Source organism: Schistocerca piceifrons, chromosome X (genome assembly GCF_021461385.2).
Source record: "Schistocerca piceifrons isolate TAMUIC-IGC-003096 chromosome X, iqSchPice1.1, whole genome shotgun sequence".
Classification (NCBI taxonomy): Eukaryota; Metazoa; Arthropoda; class Insecta; order Orthoptera; family Acrididae; genus Schistocerca; species Schistocerca piceifrons.
The window spans coordinates 265,253,171-265,278,031 of NC_060149.1; the positions used below are offsets into that span (position 1 = coordinate 265,253,171).

The 24,861-nt window shown below is 41.7% G+C and overlaps 1 protein-coding gene across 1 annotated transcript in view; it reads left to right on the top strand.

Annotated features, from left to right (window-relative positions):
- LOC124722122 (lysine-specific demethylase phf2-like) overlaps positions 1-24,861 on the top strand; it is a 173,992-nt gene that overhangs the window by 126,522 nt on the left and 22,609 nt on the right. Inside the window, exons 13-15 of the mRNA XM_047247327.1 lie at positions 8,175-8,404; positions 9,333-9,501; positions 20,864-21,048. Of these exons, the coding sequence (XP_047103283.1) occupies positions 8,175-8,404; positions 9,333-9,501; positions 20,864-21,048 (584 nt within the window). The remainder of the gene's footprint in view (positions 1-8,174; positions 8,405-9,332; positions 9,502-20,863; positions 21,049-24,861) is intronic.

The following is a 24,861-nucleotide window of genomic DNA, read 5'->3' on the forward strand; positions in this document are numbered from 1 at the left end:
TCTCTGACAGGAAATCATGAATCCAGTCACATAACTGAGATGATATTCCATAACCACGCAATTTCACAAGAAGCCGCTTGTGTGGTACAGTGTCAAAAGCCTTCTGGAATTCCAGAAATACGTAATTAATTTCAAATCCCATGTCATTATCATTCAGCATTTCGTGCGAGTAAAGAGCTAGTTGTTTTTCACAAGAACGGTGTTTTGTAAATCCGTGTTGACTGCATTCAGTAGACAGTTTTCTTCGAGGTAACTCATAATGTTCGAACACAATATATGTTCGAAAATCCTGCTGTATATTGACATTAATGATATGGACCTGTAATTTAGTGGATTACTCCTACTACCTTTCTTGAATATTGTTGTCTTTCCAGTCTTTGGGTATGGATCTTGCATTGAGCGAACAGTTGTATATGATTGTTAAGTATAGAGCTATTGTTTCAACACACTCAGGAAAAAAACTAATTGGTGTACAGTCTGGACTGGAGGAATTGCTTTTATTAAGTGATTTATGTTGCTTCACTACTTTGAGGATATCTGCTTCTCCATTACTCATGTTGGCAGCTGTTCTTGATTCAGATTCTGGTATATTTACTTCATCTTCTTTGGTGAAGGCACTTCGGAAGTCTGTATTTGGTAGCACTGTCTCCGATAGTATCTCCATTGCTATCATGCAGAGAAGACATTGATTGTGTCTTGCCACTAGCATACTTCACAAACAACCAGAATCTCCTTTTCATTTTCTGCCAGGTTTTGAGACTTAGTTTCGTTGCGGAAACTATTATAAAAATTTCACATTGAAGTCCACTCGAAATTTCAAGCGTCTGTAAAATATCGCCAATCTTGGAGATTTTGCGCCCGTTTAAATTTTGAATGTTTTTTATGTTGCTTCTGCAACAGTGTTCTGACCCGTTTTGTGAACCAAGGATGATCAGCTCCGTCATTCTTTAATTTATTTGGTATAGATCTCTCAATTGCTGCTGATACTATTTCTTTGAATTCAAGCCACATCTGGCCTACACTTACATTGTTAATTTGGAAGGAGTGGAGATTGTCTTTCAGGAAGCCATCATCAAGTGAATTTTTATCTGCTTATTTGGATAGGTATATTTTTCGTTTATTTTTGGAGTATTTGGGGGCTACAGTATTCAGTGTCGCTATGACAACCCTATGTTCACTAATCCCTGTATCCATTTTTATACTTGTTATTAGCTCAGGATTATTTGTCACTAAGAGGTAAAGTGTGTTTTCACAACCATTTACTATTCACATGTGCTCATTAACTAACTGCTAGAAATAATTTTCTGAGAATGCATTTAGCACAATTTCCGATTATGTTTACTGCCTGCCTCTCGAATGAAACATGTATTTTTGCCAACAGATGGAGGGTAAATTAAAGTCACCGCCAACTAGACTTGTGTCTGTTGGATACGTGTTTGAAATCAAACTCAAGTTTTCTTTGAACCTTTCAGCAATTGTATCATCTAAATTGAGAGGTCGGTAAAAGGATCCAATTATTATTTTATTCTGATTGCCAAGAATGAACTCTGCCCATACTAACTCGCAGGAACTATCTAGCTTATCCTTTCAGAACACTGTTAGTTTCTTCGCGAAAATTTTGGCTGAACTTATCTCCTGCTTTTAGACAGCTTTCGATGCCTATAACATTTTGACCATCAGTCCTTTGTATTGGCACTTTAAGCTCTGGTACTTTCCCAGCACAGCTACAATAATTTACCACTGTTATACCTATGGTTCCTGTATTTACATTCTTCCTGTGTTGGGCCTGCACACGCTGTGACAAGCCCGTTTTGTGTTTGCCAGAGGCCCTCTAACCTAAAAAAAACCCAGTCCATGTCACACAATCCCTGCTACCCTTCTGAGTGTACTGGACTCCTGACCAATTCAGCGGAACCTGAAACCCAACCACCCTATTACACAAGTCGATGAATCTGCAGCCTACACAGTCACAGAACTGTCAGAGCCTCTGATTCAGATCCTCCACTTGGCCGTGTACCAGGTTCGCAATTGGTCATGTCGACTATGACATATGAACATCAGAATTGACAATATAATGGAAAGGATAGTGGTACTCACAATATAGCAGAGGTGCTGAGTTGCAGATAGGTACAACAAAAAGACTGTCAACAAGCAAGCTTTCGGCCAAAAGGTCTTTCATCAGACATAGAGCCCCCCTCACACACACACACACACACACACACACACACACACACACACACACACACACACACACGGCCTCAGCAGCAGAGACTGTGGTCGTGTGTGTGAGAGTTGCATTTGCACATGCTCCGTGTGTGTGTGTGTGTGTGTGTGTGTGTGTGTGTGTGTGTGTGTGCGCGCGCGCGCTCGCGCGCTCGTTCGCTCCGAATATTGTCATTATTCCATCCTGAATTTTATAGTTTTTGATTTTGCGTAGCATCGTAACTAATTAGACAAGAAGAGAGATATGTTTAGCTCCATATAGATAAGAGGGAGAACACATTAACAGCATAGAAAATAAATCAAGTTTTCATCATAAAAGAAAGCTTTCCAGGGACTGAAATGGATGTGGATAAAAAGACACATTCTCAAAAAATTGCTGGTGGAAATACAAACCTAGGAAACTGCAGCTGTATTTGAATACCAACACCGCACACTCGCTCTTCTTGACTGTAGAGGTGATATAAGGACTATCCACTCATGAGATAATTCCCATAATATGCAAGGGCAAGACTTGCCTTAGAGGCGGTGAATGTCATTATTGCTTGAAAGAGTGCTGTTTGGAATTACTACATGCTGACTCAGAAGTTGATGGAAAATAAGTAGAGGCACCTGTTTTTCGCAAAGCGCAAAATCTCTAAATTTTCATGAAATTTTACACATTTTGCTGAAAATGCAAAACTATTTACTTTTAAGCCAAATCGCGAAATAATTGACGAAACTTTGCAAAATCTCGTCATTTGAACTTAACTGCAGAAATTCGATTGGAGTTATGGTAATACAATCTGGATATCGATTGTACACCATTTCGATATCTATAATATATGAGTATTCCAAAGACATTCTACAATGTTCTGGCAGTGTATTCAGTATTACGTGTTGGAAATCGTTGTGGATCGCCGGTGCATTGAGTGTGGTATTTTGTGTTTTGCTTTCGTGCTACAGATGATTAATATGGTAGTGACAGTTTTCGACCGAGAAAAGGAATTTTCGTCAGAAGGATTTTATGTTTTCGACAAAAGTAGGAAGATACTGGCTGTCTCTGAGCACTATGGGACTTAACATCTGAGGTCATCAGTCCCCTAGAACTTAGAACTACTTAAACCTAACTAACCTAAGGACATCACTCACATCCGTGCCAAAGGCAGGATTCGAACCTGCGACCGTAGCAGTCGCGCGGTTCCGGACTGAAGCGCCTAGAACTGCACGGCCACAATGGCCGGCTAGGAAGATACTTATGTGCAAATACTGCAATGTGCGTATTGAGTGGCAGAGGAAGGACACCTGCCTGAAACACATTAATAACAGTTCTTCCCATAAGAACAACAAGGAGAAGGCGCTAACAACTACTGGTATAAAAAGACAAGCTACGCTCATGGAAGTCACTGCAGGGGCAAAACGAGTGAAAAATGATATAAAGAAGAATTAATTTTATCGTTTATCGACTACTCGAGCTTTGGGGGGGGGGGGGGGGTTGTCTTGGGGGAAGAGACCAAACAGTTAGGTCATCGGTCTCATTGGATTACGGAAGGACGGGAAAGGAAGTCGGCCGTGTGCTTTCAAAGGAACCATCCCGGCATACAAGTCAGTATTTGATATCATCAGGCAGCATAAAAACATATACTAAGATATGATCGCTTGCAGATGTTAATGAACACTATCAGAGATGTTGAAGTGAGCCACTTAACAATAAACAGTGTGGCACTTTCAAAAATAAAGAGTGTTTCTATGAAATATAATAGATGTTATTTTGCCAATGGATACAAGTAGACAGTAATATCTTCTTTGGGATGAATCACAATTAAAGTATTTACCTAAGAAAAAATCACTATAATATGTAATCAAACCACCCACCAACTTTATCTGTAGCCACATATATTTATTTATTTATTTATTTATTTGTGATATAATATGAAATTTCAGAGCAATAAAAGACTACATTCAGCTGTATGCCCACAATTTTCGTTGGTTACATTGAATGATATGTTACAACTAGACAGCTTTTTTTAAATGAAAAAATGCAACGACAATACAAAACATGTAGTAATTACTTGGCTACAAATGCAGCACATTTACTATGACTGAAAACAAAGACTTGACTTCAAAAGACACTTCCAACATTGTCATTTGAGATTACAATGGCTGTAGTATCACAGTGGGGTAGCTTCAATAGTGATAGATACTTTGTTGGACAGCTGTAAAGTGAAAAAAATTTCCACAAGTACTGCAGTCTGGAGCACACCAAGTGTGTGCTCTTTCCGTGTGGCATTTACTCAGCTGTTGAGTAAGAGAGAGAGAGGGTTAAATACACTTCGCACAGCTTAGCAGAAGTTGCTACAAATAAAAATTTCAAATTTCAGAATATCTCAGCAGTCAGCACCAAATATTCGGTGAGGACGAAGATGTGGAGAACAAATGGAAAAAATTCAAAGGCATTGTTCGATGTGTCCTAGACAAGTATGTCCCGAGTAAGGTTTTAAGTAATGGGAAATATCCACCATGGTTTAATAGAATTGTTACAAAAGCACTACATAAACAAAGAGCACTTCATCTCAAATTCAAGACAAGTAAAAACCTAGCTGACAAACAAAAGCTGAACAAAGTGAAAATGAGCATAATGAGAGAAGCATTAAATGATTTTGAAAGTAAAATGTTGTCAACCTATGTAAGTAAAATCCCTAAGAGATTTTGGTCATATGTAAAATCAATAAGAGGGCCAAAATTCAATCTCTCAGCGACCACACTGGCACCAAAACAGAAGATAACAGAGAGAAGGCTGAAATACTGAATTTGGTCTTCCAAAGTTGTTTCACCGTGGAAGATCATTACACTGCCCTCCTTCCAATCATTGTACGAACGTCTAAATGGCAGATATTGAGATAACCGATCACAGAATTGAAAAGCAGCTGCAATCACTTAGTAGTGGAAAGGCGTGAGGACCAGATGAGATACCTATAAGATTCTATAAAGATTATGTGAAAGAACTGGCTCCCCTTCTAGCAGTAATTTATCGTAGACTGGAAAAAAGCACAGGTCATTCCTGTTTCTAAGAAAGGCCATAAGGCATATCCACACAATTATAGACCTATCTCATTGATATCAATCTGTTGTAGAATTATGGAACATATCCTCTATAAAAATCAACATGGATTCCGCAAACAGAGATCCTGCGAAACTCAGCTGGCTCTGTTCCTCCACGAGATCCATAGCACTGTGGACAACCACACTCAGGATGATGCTGTGTTCTTTATTTCAGTAAGGAACCTGACACCATTCCGTGTTGCCATTTAATGGGGGAGAGGGGGGGGGGGGGAAGACTTGCAATTGGATTTGACTTTCTTGCAGACAGAACTCAACACGTCCCTCGTAACAGAACAAAATCAACAGATGTAAAGGTAATATCCAGCGTACCACAGGGAAGTGTGATAGGACCATTGCTGTTTACAATAAATATGAATGATCTAGTAGAAAGCGTCGGATGCTCTTTAAGGTTATTTGCAGATGACACAGTTGTGTCTATCAAAGTAGCAACGCCACAAGATATTAAGACTTTGCAGAATGACCTGCAGAGAATTGATGAATGGTGCATGCTCTGGCAGCTGACCCTGAAAATAAATAAATGTAACATATTGCGCACACATAGGTACTTTGTTGGACAGCTATGAAGTGAAAAAAATTTCCACAAATACTGCAGTCTGGAGCACTCCAAGTGTCTGCTCTTTCCGTGTGGTGTTTACTCAGCTGTTGAGAGAGAGAGAGAGAGAGAGAGAGAGATAGAGAGAGAGAGAGAGAGAGAGAGAGAGAGAGAGTTAAATACACTTCGCACAGCTTAGCAGAAGTTGCTACAAATAAAAATTTCAAATTTCAGAATATCTCAGCAGTCAGCTGCACTATTGATGGCAAACAGCTGGAGACAGCATCTGCCGTAAAATATCTAGGTGTAACTATCGAGAGCGACCTGAAGTGGAATGACCATATAAAACACATAGTGGGAAAAGCAGACACCAGACTCAGATTCAGTGTAAGAATATTAAGGAAATGTAGCTCATCCAAAAGGTAGGACTGATGGAGGAGACACAGAAGATGCAACAAAGAGTGGCAAGTTTCCTCATGAGATCGTTTAGCAGGGGAGGGTGCGTTACAGAAATGCTAAACAAACTCCACTGGCATATGTTACAAGAGAGGCATTGTCCATCACGGGGAGATTTACTATTAAATTTTTGGACAGCACTTTTCATGAGAAGTCAGACAACATATTACTTTCCCCCCCACATACCTCTGACGTATTGACCACGAGGAGGAAATTTGAGAAATTAGAGCCGATACAGAGGCTTACCAATAATCATTCTTCCCACTCACTATTCGCAAGTGGAGCAGGGCTGGAGCGATCAGATAGTGGTACCGAAAGTACTCTCCGCCACACACCATTAGGTGGCGTGCGAAGCATGGTGTAGATGTAACTTAACCTTCCTTACTTAATGACACAACTGCTTGCATGGCTTGCACAGCCACAAGAATAGCATGCAGATGTGCACAGGCTACAAAGTTTTAATGTGTGTGTGTGTGTGTGTGTGTGTGTGTGTGTGTGTGTGCAGGCTTGATGCTATTACACAGGCCTCGTCTGCATTCTTACAAAGCATGTAAAATGGCGCATGCACCTGTTTTGTTATAATGTACCGCATGGATAGCAAGTGATGGAGAACAAGCATCACTCACTTGGCTTCACCACAGGAATGAAGTGCACTACTGCAGCCTACAGAGTCAAATGCCTCCACCAGATATATAAAGACCACACAAAGGTGTCTGTTAGGTTTGCAACCCTTTTCCTCTACACCATGCCCTGAACATATTTTTGATGTGCCAGAGTCTGGTGAATCTACACTGTGTTTAAGATAACATCTCATTTGACAGCATGCAGTTGCACAGTGTTCAAGCTATCATGTTTTCAACAGGCAAAGATTAATGAGTTTCATAGATCCAGTAGAATATCCTCTGTCCCCCATACTTTTATCATGAGATCATTAAGGTGACTGGCTAGTAACTTACAATCTTCCCCTGAGACTTCTGCAGATTGCCAGCTGCACCAAGTTGCTTTCTGTGACTTAATCTGGATAATGATTGACTGATCTTTGGGTACTTTGGATGTAAAACAAAATCTTTATTTACCAGTGCGTGGATGATGGTATTACTTACGTTTAGAGGCACCCGTTTATGGTGAAAATTTTTGCTCGATTTCGTCATTTTTAAAAAGTTATTTCGGTATATTTTTCGCTAGTTTTTTTTTTTCCATTTTGTCAATAATTTCGTTAAATTTTATTTCCACTTTTCAGCAGTAAAAGGTACAGGAAATACATTTATGGCACATTTGCAGTGAAAAATCTTTTATTTTACATAAATTGAAAAAGCATAAAAATTATAAATCATGAAAGTTTGGAAAACATTTATCCTGTCTTAGTCTATGTACACCACACGCAAGTCAGTCCGAGAAAGACAAGGATACCATGACTTCCATATTACTGGTAGTCAGAGCTGTTCTCCTGTCAGACATTATGTTGCAGTATCTAGAAAATGATCTCTCACTATCAACATTACTGACTGGGATCCATAAATCCTCCACTACAGCTTTACACAAACCTGGTATGTATTTGTTCATCCATTCTCTCAGCTTCGAATGATCAACTTTTTCCATCGGAATGTTAGCCTCAATGAAAGCTCGAGTACCGAGCGAGGTGGCGCAGTGGTTAGCACACTGGACACGCATTCGGAAGGACGAAGGTTCAATCCCGCGTCCGGCCATTCTGATTTAGGTTTTCCGTGATTGTATGGAAGATACAAAACTATAAAATCAGTACAAAAAGTGAAATTGCTGTGATTTCTCAGTAAGTGGCAAAATATCCAAAGTGTCAAATTCTTCAATACTCTGGTAACACTAATGTTAAGCTTTATTGTTGCAGGGAAGATAATATAGATGCCATAGGAGGATCTTCAGTGTATGATTTCCATGATGATAGTGATGAAGAGGAAATTATGGCACCTGCAAGCAGTGATATTTCATACCTTCCAAGTGAAAATGATACAGAGTCTGACTCGGATTCAGACAGATTAATAATAAGAGAGCGCAGTTTGCCAAATAAAAGGATTGTAGTTATATCTAATGATTCACCTTTACGGATGAGGCTTTCAAGTAAGTAACTATTTTGTAAGATTACAGTTTTGTGCACACACACACACACAGTTATTAAAAATCTAATCAAAGGTATAAATAAAGCCTATTAAAACTTTAAATTAAAAATTGAACCTATGTGGTCAAAAAAGTGGGAATGGTAAGACTGACAGTGCTTTCATTGGACTTTCAACTTTTCGCTGGACTTTCAACTTTTCGCTGGACTTTCAACTTTTCGCTGGACTTTCAACTTTTCGCTGGACTTTCAACTTTTCGCTGGACTTTCAACTTTTCGCTGGACTTTCAACTTTTCGCTGGACTTTCAACTTTTCGCTGGACTTTCAACTTTTCGCTGGACTTTCAACTTTTCGCTGGACTTTCAACTTTTCTCTGGACTCCCAACTTAAGGTGGATGTGGTCATTGAGGAGCATTGTTTACATTCTTGTGTCACAAGAAGCCACATAACTTTCTTGTTATTAAACTGTTACTACACTGTTGATAGAATTATCAGTACCATTTTTAATTGTTATGTAGTGTTATATTGTTTTACTTTATTGCTGGCAGAATATTCTTTCCACCAAAGGACAGTAACTGTAAAGGGTTCATGAAGGCCAGGACTTTTCCAAAGTTCTGTTTTCGTGAATTGTAGCGTATTGCATTGCAGTATTGTCATTGACAGTGAATTGTGCAATATTGGAGAAGTCTACTGTGATTTTCTACGTATGTTAGAAATGTTTGATCACTGGCAAAATTGTACGAATGTCACACATACTGATTTTGATAGTTACAGCAACCGTGTTCAGACTATATTACTGTCATGGCTGTATATTAACAAATTATTGGCTGTGCATATACATGTGATGTCAAAACTATATATATATGTGTGTGTATGTGTCTTGAAATTTTGGTAATTTGTGTCCTGAATTTATCATTGTTACTTAAAAACAGATATGTACAAAAATGCAGAGGGAGGACAACCAGAAGATGCTGTGACACCTTCCTCGACTACAGATGAAGACTCATTTGAGACCCCGAAAAACGGAATTGAAGAGTTACTCAAAGCATCTGGTTATGCAGATGAACCACAAGAGCGCAATGCAAGATCTGTTGATATTGAGTGAGTTGACATTATTCTTCTCCTGCTTCATACTGATTACTGGTTTTATAGTTTGTGAAAAGGATAGATTGCTACTCACAGTAAAGACGACATGTTGAGTTGCCAATAGGCACAATGAAAATACTGTTACACACTGAGCTTTCAGCCAACGTCTTCTTCAGAAAGGAAAACACACACACACATTCACACAAACGCGCACACCTCATGCACACGACCATTGTCTTTGACTTCTTTGAACAGAATGCAACTGTGTTGCGTTGAGCAGAAGCAGCAATCCAGTGTGGGACAGGGAATGTGGAGGGATAGCATGGTGCAAACATTGGGAGAGGAGTCAGCACTACCTGGTGGAGCGTTCAGGGAGTAGGTGACAGAACAAGGCTGCCAGGCTCAACGCTATGAGGCTTTGGAGGGGGGGGGGGGGGGGCAGGAAGCAGAAAAAGAGGAGACCAGAGAAAGGGGGAAAGACAAGTGCGTGAGTTGCCAGAGAATGGTGCACAATGAGGGTGAGAGGACTTGAATTGGGAGGAGGTGATAGGACGGGGGGGGGGGGGGGCAGAAGCTGTTAGGTGGAAGGTGGGGGGGGATGGGTGGTTACAGTAGGTTAAGGCTAGTATGATTTCAGGACCTGAGAACTCCCACATCTACAGTTCAGAAAAGTTGTAGGTGGAGGGGAGGATCCAGATGGTCCGGGTTGTGAAACATGCTATATTCAGCTGCATGTTGTGCCACAAGTTGGTGTACTTAGATTTTGGCCACAGTTTGGCATTGGTGCCATTCATTCTGGTGAACATCTGGTTTGTTGTCGCAGCAATGTAAAAAGCTGTGCAATGTGATCTTTGGCTTTCCCTGCAACTCAACTGTTTGTACTGTTGTCTGTAGTCCAGGCGGGTGCAGTCGTTTTTGTAACACGATATTTCAGCAACATAACTTGCCATCGTCTTCTGGTGATACCTGTAGAATGAACATCTTTGCTACATCCCACCTCCTTTATATTCTTATGGCCCCCCCACCCCTTTTTCCACTGCCAGTTGCATGCCACGATGGATGAAGTGGTGTGGCATGGGGGGGGGGGGGGGGGGGGGCATTGCCGCCACCAGATGCTAGGTGCGAACTCTGGTCCCTCAGTATTCCTGTGGCCTGCATCGGGTGCGGAAGTTGCTCTTGGCCAACACTGTGATTTTAGTTGGCTAGGTACTGGGTCCCAAGCTTTCCTGAGAGTGAATTCAGTGTCTCTGTTGATCAGCCTATCAGCCTCTTGTATTTCAATAGCTGATCAACAAATATACTGGGTTTACTCTCAGCAAAGCTTGGAACCCAGCACTCGGCCAAGTAAAATCACAGCATTGGCAGAGAGTGAGTACTGTACTCGATGCAGGCCACAGGAGTACTGAGGGACCAGAGTTCACACTCAGCATCCAGCAGTGCCATATCCCCCCCCCCCCCCCCCCCCGCCACTCTACCCATCACAGTGTGCAACCAGCGGTGGAGGAAGGGGTGAGAGCGATAAGAGTATAAAGGAGCCGAGATGTAGCAAAGATACTCAATCTACAGGTATCACATGAAGGTGACGGCAAGGTACACAGTTGAAATATCGTGTTACAAAAATGACTGCACCCAGCTGAACACCCGACAATGGTACAAAAAGCCGTACAATGATGGTAGCAGAACTGGTATATGACACGGATGCTTTCACAGGTGGCCTGGCCTCTGAAGTGGTGGGATAAGCCTGTGAAAGGCCTGGAACAGGAAGTGCTGGTTGGATGGATTGGGCAGGTCTTGCACATGGATCTCCCTGTGGCAATGGGATGGTATTGGGAATGGAATAGGGATGGACTAGGATGTTTCGTAGATTGAGTGGGCAATGGAACACCACTTTACAATTGGGGTGGAGCATCTTTGGTAGGATGTCTCTCATTTCAGGGCATGATGATAGACTATCAAAGCCCTGATGAAGGATGTCGCTCAGTTGTTCCAGTCCAGCTGGTATTGGGTGACACAGGGGGCACTCCTTTGTAGCTGATTCCTGTGAATGGTGGGAGGACTGGGATTGTGTGGGGATGTGTCACGGGAAATCTGTTTGCAGAAAAGGTCTGCAGGATAGTGCCTGTTTGTGAAAGCATTTGTGAGACCATCAGCATGCTTTGAAAGGGAGTTCTTGTCACTGCAGATACACCCTCCCCAGGTGGCCAGGCTACTGCAGATACACCCTCCCAGGTGGCCAGGCTGTATGGGAGGGATTTTTTGGTGTGGAAGGGATGGCAACTGTTGCTGGCTGGTGGGTTTAATGTGGACAGAGGTGTGGATGGAGCCATCAGAGAGGAGGAGTGCAATGTCCAAGAAGGTGACATGCTGGTTTGAGGATGATCAGATAAAATGGACAGAAGAGGTTGTGAAGGAATGAGGATAGTGCCTCTTGGCCCTGAGTCCAGATCAGGAAGATTTCATCAAGGCACCTGAAACAGACCAGTGGTTTGGGGTTCTGGGAGACAAGGAAGGTTTCTTCTAGATGGCCCATAAACAGGTTGGCCTAAGAGGGTAGTGGCAAAGCCAATGGCATGAGGGATGTTGGTGTACAGGGAAGTGGTGTCAGCAGGAATCCAAGAGGTAGAGGGGTAAGGATGGTGGAGAGTAAGTGAAGGATGTGGTTTGTATCCTTGTTGTGGCATGTTAGGCAATCAGGGCCAAAATTCTTTCAGTGTGAGCTCAATAACCAACTAAATGGGAATTCCAGGATTATTTCGTGTTTGTGGATTTGGGGGAGTATGTAGAAGGTGTGTGTGAGATGCCATAGGGACAGGAAGGGAAATAGATTCAGGGCAGAGGCAGTGGCAGTGGTATATAACCTGTGTGCCATGGAGCCCTGCTGCACCATGAACCACCCAAGGCACCACGGATTTGTCTCGTAGTTGGTGGAAAATAAGACAGTTCTGTGAAATTTCATTTCTGGTGTCAGTCTGTCTGTCCTTGGAGAAATTCCACTTTAGATGATGACCAGCCTGCATAAGCAGTCATAACTGTGAAGCTGAACAATCACGTGTTACACATAGCTCCGGCAGTGATTGTGGTTTCTTCAATCAGTTGCTTAGTTGGTTGATTAAAGGGACCAAATTACTGGGTAATCAGTCCATTTTTCCTCAAACAGAAAAGTCTACATGACTGTGTATCAGAGATGGTCTACTGCACAAAACCCAGGGGAAGAAAACCCACAAGGTCTATCAAAGGTCAATGAATTTGAGATAAGGGACAAAACAGAAGCAAGGAAGACAGAGAAAGGCAGGCAATGCACCCCATCTAGTGAGCAGCCAGAAGCCTCTGATAGCAGAGTGTTATGAGAGGACATACATCCCTCACCCCTCCCCCAACCCTACTACTTACCAGAGGTACCTCACTCAGATATTGTCTAGGAAAAACTAGCAACATGGACAGGGCAAGAGAAGCCCACATAGATGTAAGGCAAACACCCCACTCAAGGGCGGGGGGGGGGGGGGGGGGGGGGAGCAAGTTGGGTGAGGTCTGGGTGGACCACCAAGCCCAGACAGCTGCAGTCTGGTCTGGGTAGAGGAGGCAACAAAGTGTTCTGCCAACCCCTCATTGGGCTGATAAAGTTAAGTGGCCCTCCCATAAAGGTTGTGGTAAAAGCCCCCTTCACGAATAAAATGTAAAACTAGTCAGCCACTGAGGCATGGTCTCCTAATACCAGCGGTAAGGAGTTAAGGAAATTGTTGTAAAGGTGATAAACTATGAGAAAGTCATAATAACCAAGTGCAGATCAAGACTTCCTGTTGAGAAGGAAACGAAGGTAGCTATATTTAATTTGGTGCCACGATTTGACAAGTCGTGTAATAAGAAGCAAGCTCAAGTTTTGCACTGAAGTAAGTAGTATGTTATTTACTTTATTTGTAACTCTTTTTAAATTAATTATTCCAGTTTTTACAAGGTATACTACAGGGGAGCACAGAAACTACATAGTTAGGATGGGGTAACTCTGGCAGGGTTTATAGGTGGAGGAGATAGACAAATGGTAGGGGCCTTCCAGTAGTCATGACAACAGTAGTGGAATATTTGTCTGCATGCAGGATGATTAGGTCAGGATCTGTTTTGAGGCTTTGTATGGTTGCATTTTCTTCTGCTGGAACATTGGTTTCTTAGGAAGGGACCTGGGGAAGGATGGTGAGGCCAAGCTGGAGGTAAGGAATTCCTGGAAGGTGACCAGGGAGTGGTTAGTTGAGACTGGGGAGGATGTGAGGATTACAGTTGGATGGCGGTATGAACTGGGGAGTGCATTGTTCAATTTTGGGATTATGTTGGCATTGGTTGGAGGGATTAGTGGCAAAGAAGTGTTTCCGTTGCAGGGATCAGGAGGAGGAGAGTAGGTCTTTGAAAAGTCCAACATGTTTAAATTTGGGTTAGGGCTGAAGGTGAGGCCACTAGATAGGACTGAAACTTCTGCAGAGCTGAGGATTTTGGTGGAAACTTTTAACAGCAGTATTCTGGGATTGTTTCAGTTCTGGATTTTGTGGAGTGTTGAAGGGAGTTTTGGGGGATATAGCAAGCTGAAAAGGTCATCTATGCAGGGTTTGGGTGCTATAAGGGGTTGTTGAATACAAACACTGTGGGTAGGATAGGAGTTGCATAGTGGTGCCCCAATGAGGCAGTAGGATATCAGCAGGCTGGATAACTTATGAAGGTGGTGTCTCGAATGCTCTTCCAGATGCTGGAGTGCAAGAAATTCAATTTCAGAGATGTGATGTATGTAGTAGGAAGTGCACATTAGCAATATCTTGTGGAGGAAGCAGAGATGGTTTCCAAGTGAAAGATACCATCACTTCCTTCACCAATTCTCCATCATCCCCACTCCTTTACCTCCAGGAGTCCTACTCGTCACTGCTGATGCCACTTCCCTATACACCAACAGCCCTCATGCCCATATTGTTGCCGCTACTGAACACCAACTCTCCCAACGTCCTTCAGACTCCAACCCACTACCTCGTTTCTCATAAATTTTACGAACTTTACACTAACACACAACTACTTTTCCTTTGAAGGGAAGATATACAAACAAATCTGCTGTTCAGCGGTAGACACCCTCCTATGCCAACCTGGTTATGAACCATCTAGGGGAAACCTTCCCAGCCTTCCAAATCCTCAAACCACTTGTCTGGTTCACATTCAGGTCAATTAATGATATCTTCATGATCTGGGCTCAGGGCCAAGACACTACCCTCATTCCTTCACAGTCTCAACACCTTCTTCCTGTCCACAGATTTACCATACCGTACCCCTGCACACTCCTAATCCACCTACCATCCCCAGGAATAGGCTACAAAGGAGTGCTCCCTATGCCATGCAACACCACCTTGGGCTGAAGCAACTGAACCACATCCTACATCAGGGCTTTGATTATATGTCATCATGCCCTGCACTGAGGGACATCCTACCCAAGATCCTTCCCACCCCTCGCAGAGTGGTGTTCCATCATCCATCCAACCTCCACATCATCATAGTCCGCCCCTGTGCCACACCCACTGGCCTTCCCAGAGGGGAGTAATCCTTACAACACTTCCTCCACTTCAAAAACCATACTAGCCTAAACCTATGATAACCCACCATCCCCACACCCTCCACCGTATTGTTTCTGCCCCCCATGTCCTATCACCTTCTCCCAGCTCACGCCCTCTCACCCTAATTTTCAACCTCTCACCTCATTGTCGTCCCCTTGCCATCAGTGTGTGCCGTTCTCTGCCAACACATCAGCTGGTCTTTTCCCCTTCTTTGCTCCCCCCCCCCCCCCCCCCCCCCCCGCCACACACACACACACACACACCAGCCTCCTACAATGCCCCTGGCAGCCTTGTCCTGCCACCTAGAACCTGCAAGCTCTACCAGCTAGCATTGACTCCTCTCCTCCCACCCATACTCTGCTATCCTGTCCCCTTTCCAGCTCCACTCTAGGTTGCTGCTTTTGCTTGACACGACACAGTTGTAGTCTGGCTCGAGCGGTTTGAGATAATAGTTATGTGTACATGAAGCATGCTTATTTGTGTGAATATGTGTCTTTTCCTTTCTGAAAAAGGCTGTGGCCAAAAGCATAGCGTGTGACAGTGTTTTTGTCGTCTGTCTACAACTCAATGTGTCATCCTTATGGGGAACAGAACATCTTTTTCATAATGTTGTTAATATTCCAATCTGGACTGTTAATTGTTTGTTGTAGCTCTAAAGTTTTTATTTTTGATGTAATTTGCTACAATTGTTTAGAATGCTAGTCTTAAGGTTTAACATATTGACAAGCTCATACAGTCATCAACAAAAGTAATAGTACCGATTGCACCCATCTCTGTTAGTTTGCCTGTGCTAGAATGCTTTAACACCTGGCTACTGAGAGCCAACCATTTTTGGAATAACTCCATATATAGACCTGCCGAGTGATTGAAACATTCTTTCACAAATTGTTGGTCATTACATTTTAAAAGCTAGTTTGAAATTTCTCTTTTACAATTTGTTTGTTGTTGTTTTAGGAGATGGTTTGAGACTATTGTCATGTAAAAGTTGGCCAGCATAATTGATTTAAGCTACACAGGTACACTAATGTCATGTACTACATAATATATAAATTTTAATTTTTTTCTTGAATAATACTCATACGTAAAAGTAAAATCTGTGTGTTTTCCATGTGTGTAATGTATAAAGGATTAGTACATGAAATAAATATTCTACATCTACATTTACACTCTGCAAGCTATCCAATGGTGTGTGGCGGAGGGCACTTTATGTGCCACTGTCATTACCTCCCTTTCCTGTTCCAGTCGCGTATGGTTTGCGGGAAGAATGACTGCCAGAAAGCCTCCGTGCGTGCTCAAATTTCTCTAATTTTACATTCGTGATCTCCTTGGGAGGTATAAGTAGGGGGAAGCAATATATTAGATACCTCATCCAGAAATGCACCCTCTCGAAACCTGGACAACAAGCTACACCGTGATGCAGAGCGCCCTCTTGCAGAGCCTGACACTTGAGTTTGCTAAACATCTCTGTAACGCTATCATGCTTAACAAATAACCCTGTGACGAAATGCGCCGCTCTTCTTTGGATCTTCTCTAACTCCTCCATCAACCCGACCTGGTACAGATTCCCCACCGTTGAGCAATACTCAAGTATAGGTCGAACGAGTGTTTTGTAAGCCACCTCCTTTGTTGATGGACTACATTTTCTAAGGACTCCTCCCATTGAATCTCAACCTGGCACCCGCCTTACCAACAATTAATTTTATATGATCATTCCACTTCAAATCGTTCCGTAAGCATACTCCCACATATTTTACAGAAGTAACTGCTACCAGTGTTCATTCCGCTGTCATATAATTATACAATAAAGGATCCTTCTTTCTATGTACTTACAGTACATTACATTTGTCTATGTTAAGGGTCAGTTGCCACTCCCTGCACCAAGTGCCTATCCGCTGCAGATCTTCCTGCATTTCGCTGTAATTTTCTAATGCTGCAACTTCTCTGTATACTACAGCATCATCCGTGAAAAGCCGCATGGAGCTTCCGACACTATCTACTAGGCCATTTATAGATATTGTGAAATTAATGGTCCCATAACACTCCACTGTGGCATGCCAGAGGTTACGTCAGCGTCTGTAGAAGTCTCTCCATTGAGAACAACATGCTGTGTTCTGTTTGCTAAAAACTCTTCAATCCAGCCACACAGCTGGTCTGATATTCTGTAGGCTCTTACTTTGTTTATCAGGCAACAGTGCGGAACTGTATCGAACGCCTTGCAGAAGTCAAGGAAAATGGCATCTATCTGGGAGCCTGTATCTAATATTTTCTGAGTCTCCTGAACAAATAAAGCGAGTTGGGTCTCTCACGATTGCTGTTTCCGGAATCCATGTTGATTCCTACAGAGTAGATTCTGGGTTTCCAGGAATGACATGATACACGAGCAAAAAACATGTTCTAAAATTCTACAACAGATCAATGTCAGAGATATAGGCCTATAGTTTTGCGCATCTGCTCGACGACCCTTCTTGAAGACTGGGACTACCTGTGCTCTTTTCCAATCATTTGGAACCGTCTGTTCCTCTAGAGACTTGTGGTACACGGCTGTTAGAAGGGGGGCAAGCTCTTTCATGTACTCTCTGTAGAATCGAATTGGTATCCCATCAGGTCCAGTGTACTTTCCTCTGTTGAGTGATTTCAGTTGCTTTTCTATTCCTTGGACACTTATTTCGATGTCAGCCATTTTTTCGTTTGTGCGAGGATTTAAAGAAGGAACTGCAGTGCGGTCTTCCTCTGTGAAACAGCTTTGGAAAAAGGTGTTTAGTATTTCAGCTTTACGCATGCCATCCTCTGTTTCAATGCCATTATCATCCCAGAGTGTCTGGATATGCTGTTTCGTTCCACTTACTGATGTTTCAGTCCACTTACTGATTTAACGTAAGACCAGAACTTCCTAGGATTTTCTGTCAAGTCGGTACATAGAATTTTACTTTCAAATTCACTGAACGCTTCACGCATAGCCCTCCTGACGCTAACTTTGACATCGTTTAGCTTCTGTTTGACTGAGAGGTTTTGGCTGCATTTAAATTTGCAGTGAAGCTCACTTTGTTTTCCCAGTAGTTTCCTAACTTTGTTGTTGAACCACAGTGGGTTTTTCCCATCCCACACAGTTTTACTCGGCACGTACCTGTCTAAAATGCATTTTATGATTGCCTTGAACTTTTTCCATAAACACTCAACATTGTCAGTGTCAGAACAGAAATTTTCATTTTGATCTGTTAGGTAGTCTGAAATCTGCCTCCTATTACTCTTACTAAACAGGTAAACCTTCCTCCCTTTTTTTATATTCCTATTTACTTCCATATTCAGGGATGCTGCAATGGCCTTATGATCACTGATTCCCTGTTCTGCACTTACAGAGATGAAAAGTTTGGGTCTGTTTGTTATCAGTACGTCCAATATGTTATCTCCATGCGTCGGTTCCCTGTTTCATTGCTCGAGGTAATTTTCAGATAGTGCACTGAGTATAATGTCCCTATCACCTGTCCTAAACATCTGATCACTTTGAACATTACGAGAAAGACCATAACTCTTTTTCTGGAAACTATCCTCTCAGTTCCTTTGGACTACTCTGTTTAAAGTACAGCCTATATTGCTACATTCTTTCAAACTACTTAGTGAAGCATCCATGGTACACTTCCTGAGGGAGGTTTTATATGTTAATCACAAATATTCCAGAGTTTCAAAATGTTGACTGTGGATGGTTTCTTAACTTGTGTAAAGAAAGAGAAGTCTGGTGAGAAGAAAATTGGATTGTAAGGTCCCTACTAGGAAATTGTGTTTTAGTGATGGAGCCAGAACCCACTCAGTTGCCTCTGTGACAGCTTCTGAATTTCCAAAAAATTTAATAAGATATGTCCAGCATACAGTGATTGTGTCACTTTATTCAACTATGGTTCTCAGCATATAAAATGAACACGAATCTTTCCCTGGTCATCCTCATGAGTCCACTCTAACTGCAGAAGCACCATGAGGAAGGTCACGACAAGCAAATCTGACACTTTGTCTCTGTCAACAAGTATTTTTTTTTTTTGCCACCTGGAATGACGATGCCTCCAGTGGTCTAATGTAATATCTTAGAGGTGACCATTTAAACAGTCATAAGAGCATATGAATTGTTCTGATGTGTACAGTAAGCATTCTTTTCAATAATTCTCTGAACACTACATGCATTTTCTAGTTGAAACTAGATTTATCTGGTTCTGAATCTGAAAACCAAAAAGTGTGAAAGTGTCTAAACCAAAAATTTTGATGTTGTCAAAGATTTGACTACTAACAAGGTTAGTTGCGGAGCTACATTTTTATACTTGGCTGGGGCTATGATCTGACCCTGCCATGAGACTAACTGGCCATTGTAAATCGCTACTTTGTACTGAGGCGATCTCGATTGCAGGGAGCCAGTGCGTCAGTATGTGTCCTCATTAATAAGATACAGATCCAACTGGCAATCTGCTGGTGCTCCATTGATGTCCTGTTGCAACATGTGGTGCTGCATCCTGTCTGCTGCTGCTGTTATGGCCACTTGCAAGATAGCATGCAGCGTGTGACGGACAATGTAGTTGATGATTGCCAGCCGAGGCAAACATTCATGATGTGCCCCCAGTTTGTGGCATGCAAAAAAAATGATGCCACACAAAGGGCAGTGATGCCATTGATCTGTGGGATGCAATCTGGATGTGCGTTGATACAAAAAACTTTTTTTAGGACACTTAGACACTATAGTTGCAGTGACTTGCACAGGCACAAGCGGTAGCTGTAGTACGCAGTCAGTGTGTGTCTGATGTGTTCTCCCAGTTGATATTTGTGCTAGGCAGTGAATCCATGTCACCATCAAATACTAAAAATATTACATCCAGAGTTCATACCAGAAACAATATCCATCAAAGCCTGTATTACCACTTCGGGATAACAGCTGCAGCACGCGCCACTGTGGGTTTGGGATTAGTGTATAGCATAGCAGAATACTGTGTTCCTGTGTGGCTAAACAGCAGCCATATAAGCAAACTTGATACTAAACTCAGTACAACTTTATGTATGATAACAGGCTCTCTAAAAACCTTCACCAATTATCTCCCAACTTCTAATCCATATCGCTCCACTTTAACTCGGAAGGCAGGAAGCTTTTATAAGTGAGTATAAGGATGTACTTGGACAACTCTGAGCTTCCCATACCTATGTCCCAAGTGCTACATCTGACAGGCTAAAATCCAGGCAACTAGCAGAAGTCCATGAAGAAAGATTTAATACGTGCCAGAAGTGTAAGCAAATGTGGATCCAACAAACACCAGCAGGAGTACAAAATGGAGTATAAAAGGACTTTCCTTTCAAGTGGGAAAAAAAGTGCCTGGCTCGTCTTGCAGCTGCATTGGACACCCCAGTCCATTCAACACATTGTGCAGGAGTGTACTTTAACATGGTACCCAGGCAATGCAAATGACTAACTGTCTGACCCTGACCACAGATTCTGTTGACTGAATTGAGAAATTAAATTTAATGTTATAAACTGTTGTACCATATATTTAAGATATTTCCATTCTGTTTTATATATTTTTCCTTAATTCCATTCTATCTGAGTAATATTCTGTATGTTCGGCCATGTACTAAATTAATACATTGTCATTCACATAGAAGATAATGTGAAATTGGATGAGCATTTTTGAAACATCTTGAACATAAAATTAGTTTGTGTGTAGTAAGTTTTGTTATCTCCATCTCATTAATTTTGCTTTCACTTATCTCAATAGGCAGTCAGAATAATGCTCCTTCAATAACTCCGCATTGCTCAAAATCAACTTGTATTTCAGCTCTGGTAGAGCATCTCCCTCAACAAGAGAGGCGATTGCAGGTATGCTGAGTATTAGTGGATCCTTTTTAAATGAAGCTGGCAGCTCTAAAGCAGATCTTGCACCTAGGTTACAGGGGAAAAATTTACAGTTAGATGAAGAAGGCTTGGAAGCAATGGGGAAAGTCCACCAAGATGAAGATTACAGTAAGTTGAAATGTTGCATTGGATAGAAGCTTAATAGCATTAACATTATTTAATACTTTCTCTGTTTTGTTTGATGTACACAGCTCCTTTAAAAGCCAGCCATTTAACACACACTTGTACAGTATACAAAAGATAAGGCTTATTGACCCTTTTGCTGCATTCTGTGCTAAGGGCGTCTTTCTTTATGGCGGTACTGCTCGCCAAATGTTGGTGTCTATGCTGATAATGTTCTGGCCAACATGAAATACTTATCAGCCGATTTTTCGAAAACTATTGGATGAAAAATATTTGATTATTGCACACCTTCACTCGATAAAGAACTGAATTTCTTTTTGTTATTCATTATACTTACTGCACAAAATTTTGAAGAGTCTGCAGAGCTTCAAACATATTGCATAAACTTGGCATATGGTTGATTTTTATCTCGTACATTGCTGTGAATTGTAGTGGCAACTTCTGCCACCGAATGTGTCAGGATGACCAAATGTAGCGGGAAGAGGTAGAAGGCAAGTGATTTATTATTTCCAACTACAGTGCCGTGTTCCCCTTCGTCTGCGTCACCGGGTCCCGCAATGCTGAAGACACCACTTCGCTGTCTGTTAAATGGCTTGGCACGGAATGGCTGCCTCAGCTACCCGTGCATGCACTGTGTGTCGGCCTTGTATGCCAGTGGAGTTGCGTTGCCATCAGGATGCCTACATTTGACTCAGTGGTCTGCGTCCCTGCCAACTCAGTGCCGCTCGGTGTGAACGACAGGTGGCCAGCAGCGTGCTCCTCACCAGCGCAGCTGAAATCGTGGCGACAAGCGCCCGCAGTCCAGTGTCCGAATCTGTGGCTCTCGCCTCGGGATACCTCCGGTGTGTGTGGGAAGCCAGGACGACTGCCCACGGTAGCGAGCCGTGGAGTGGCCCACTGCTGGCTGGCTACGGACCCTGCATTGGCCTCAGAGGGTCGAACCAGTGACCCGCCATGGACTGGAACGCTGACGCCCCATCTGCTGCTGCGTATAGCTGGTGGTGTGACACGCCCCACCGTCCAGGAGAGCTGACGCACTTGAATCAATCTCGTTAGAAACCCGCACCTATTTATATGCGGCTGTGTGCCTCTGTTTTGCCATATGCGCCGCTTCACGTCACATACTCGTGACACGCTAGGTTGGCCAGTGGGCCCCTTGTGCCTGTGATTTGCGACATGCAAAACTGCTACGTATACTCTTTCAGCATCTTCAACTTTTGTACTCCTGTCTTCCTCAGTTGTGTGTAATATCACGGTATATCGCTAATTTTTACCATCTGGACACACACAAATGCATTCACGAACAGATCACAGATACTTTAATAATTACACTCGAAAGTTTGCCAATAACATTTGATCTTTGGCAAAAACATTTGACACTCGGCAACAGAAACCAAAACATTGCATTGAAACAAGCGTTCAGTTCATAGTTCTGTGGAATGTGTGGGGAAAAAACCGGAAATTGGCATTAATAAGAAGAAGAACAACACCAAAAATGCAACAGGAGCGTAATATGTAAGAAATTGTCCACACAACCTGTAAGTACAGTTCAAAACATTACTACTTAATAGGAAATACCAACCACCGAAACTGTTTATAACCTATAGGCTCAGTGACAAAAATGTAAATTAAATAGCTAACATATGTACATATTCCAGGCCACTGATGATGCCTTGCAGAAAATAAAGGCGAAATGCGTATGGCACAAAAATTGTGTTTTATTCAGTTGCTGTCAGACGGTCCATAAGTAAAAATTATCAATATACCGTGATATTACACGCAACTGAGGAAGACAGGACTACTAAAGTTGAAGATGTCAATACAGCTATGTCAAGCATTCCCTGTCAATGTGTACAACAGGTTCAAGAAAATACATCTGAGACTCCATAAGACAATACAGCACATGAAATTCAACAAAACATGCAAAAAGAACGATTTAATTCCAAGTTACATCAATGTAAAGGTTAATAACAGTTCTACAGTGGCACAAAAGTTGAAATCAGTTACAGAACGATATTGGTTACTACATGAAATTAAGATGGTGTATTCGAAAAAAAATCAGCACCTAAACATGATGCTCTATGAGACTCATCTAGAAGTGGCAAAAAACGTAGGAAATGCCATAGTTTTCATGGCACTAGTAGAAAAAATTAAACACAACACATACACAGCAATGAAACATTTACAAAACAAACATAAACAGAAGACAATGAAACTAACAGTAAAAAAGACACAAAAATACATTTACATTTTAAATGTGAAACCACATGAACACCAACACACATTCCATCCAAGTTTAGTTAACCTAACAGAGATAGAACCACATTAAAATGAAAAAAATGCTCTTGGAAAAAGGTTTGAAACACTGTACCAATAGCAAAGTGAACAATCAATATCTAGAAAATCTCATAGTAGAAACTGAACACATCCTTACACGTGAAGAACAACAAAATAATTGTGAAATAAACATACGACTGACAAGAGAACTAGTAAAAGATGAAATAAAAGGCATAATAAAACAAACACAGCAGACACACAATAAGAACAACCAAACAGAAGCAGCCACTATGAAAAGGTTAAAACAAAAGTTAACAAACAATAACATATTAATAACAAGAGCAGACAAGGGAAATGTAACAGTACTCATGGATAAAGAGCAATACATCACAAAAACCAAGGAATACGCGAACACCAATGCCATACAAAAACTGAAGTCAGATCCAACTACAAGATTCCAGGTAAAAGTGAAACGAACACTGAAAAACATTGAACACACACTCACAGACAAACAGAAAAACTACATAACACAGAAAACCCCACAAGCACCATCACTCCGCAGTCAACCGAAAGTACATAAAGACGGAATGCCGATGAGAGCTGTTATCAACTTCAAGAAAGCCCCAACATACCACATAGCCAAACACCTCCAAAAGTTAGTTACAAAACACTATAAAGTAGAAAACAACAGAACAGTGATAAACACAGGAAACCTAATGGAACATACAGAACATACAGGTACCACACACAGCATCACTGATTTCATTCGACATAGGAAATATGTATACCTCCATCCCTATCAGAGAAACAATAGAAATCATAGAACAAAATCTCTCATCCCACAGCAGCCTCACCACAAACACAATAAAAGAAATATCAGATATGCTCAGACTGACAACTGAACAAAACTACTTTCAGTTTGAGAAAGAATATTATCTACAAAGTGATGGACTGCCCATGGGATCCCCAATATCAGGAACACTAGCAAACATTTTCATTAGTCACCTAGAAAATCAGGTATTTGAAAAGATAACCACTAATGAATGTTTCAAAATCATATGTTGGTACAGATACGTGGATGACAATATTTGTCTGGTAGATGAACCAAGTGGAAAAAATAGATGAACTCCATTTGGAAATAAACAAAGCTCATGAGAACATAAAATTCACACTTGAAAAAGAAAAAGAAAATCAAATAAATTTTTTTGACATTACAATAAAAAAAGAAAATGGCAAACATACACGTAACATCTTTAGAAAACCAACAGCCACAGACACGATAATACATTCCACATCCAACCACCCCCACAGCCAGAAACATGCAGCACTAAGACACATGTTACATAGATTAAACAGAATCCCACTCAGCAAGAGAAACTATGAACATGAAACGGATACACTCATACAAATTGCTAGGAACAATGGGTATGACACACATGTGGTACACAGGCTCAGTCAAAAAATAAAAACACAAATACAAAACAAACACAACATTTCCAGAATACAAAAGAACTCACAAGC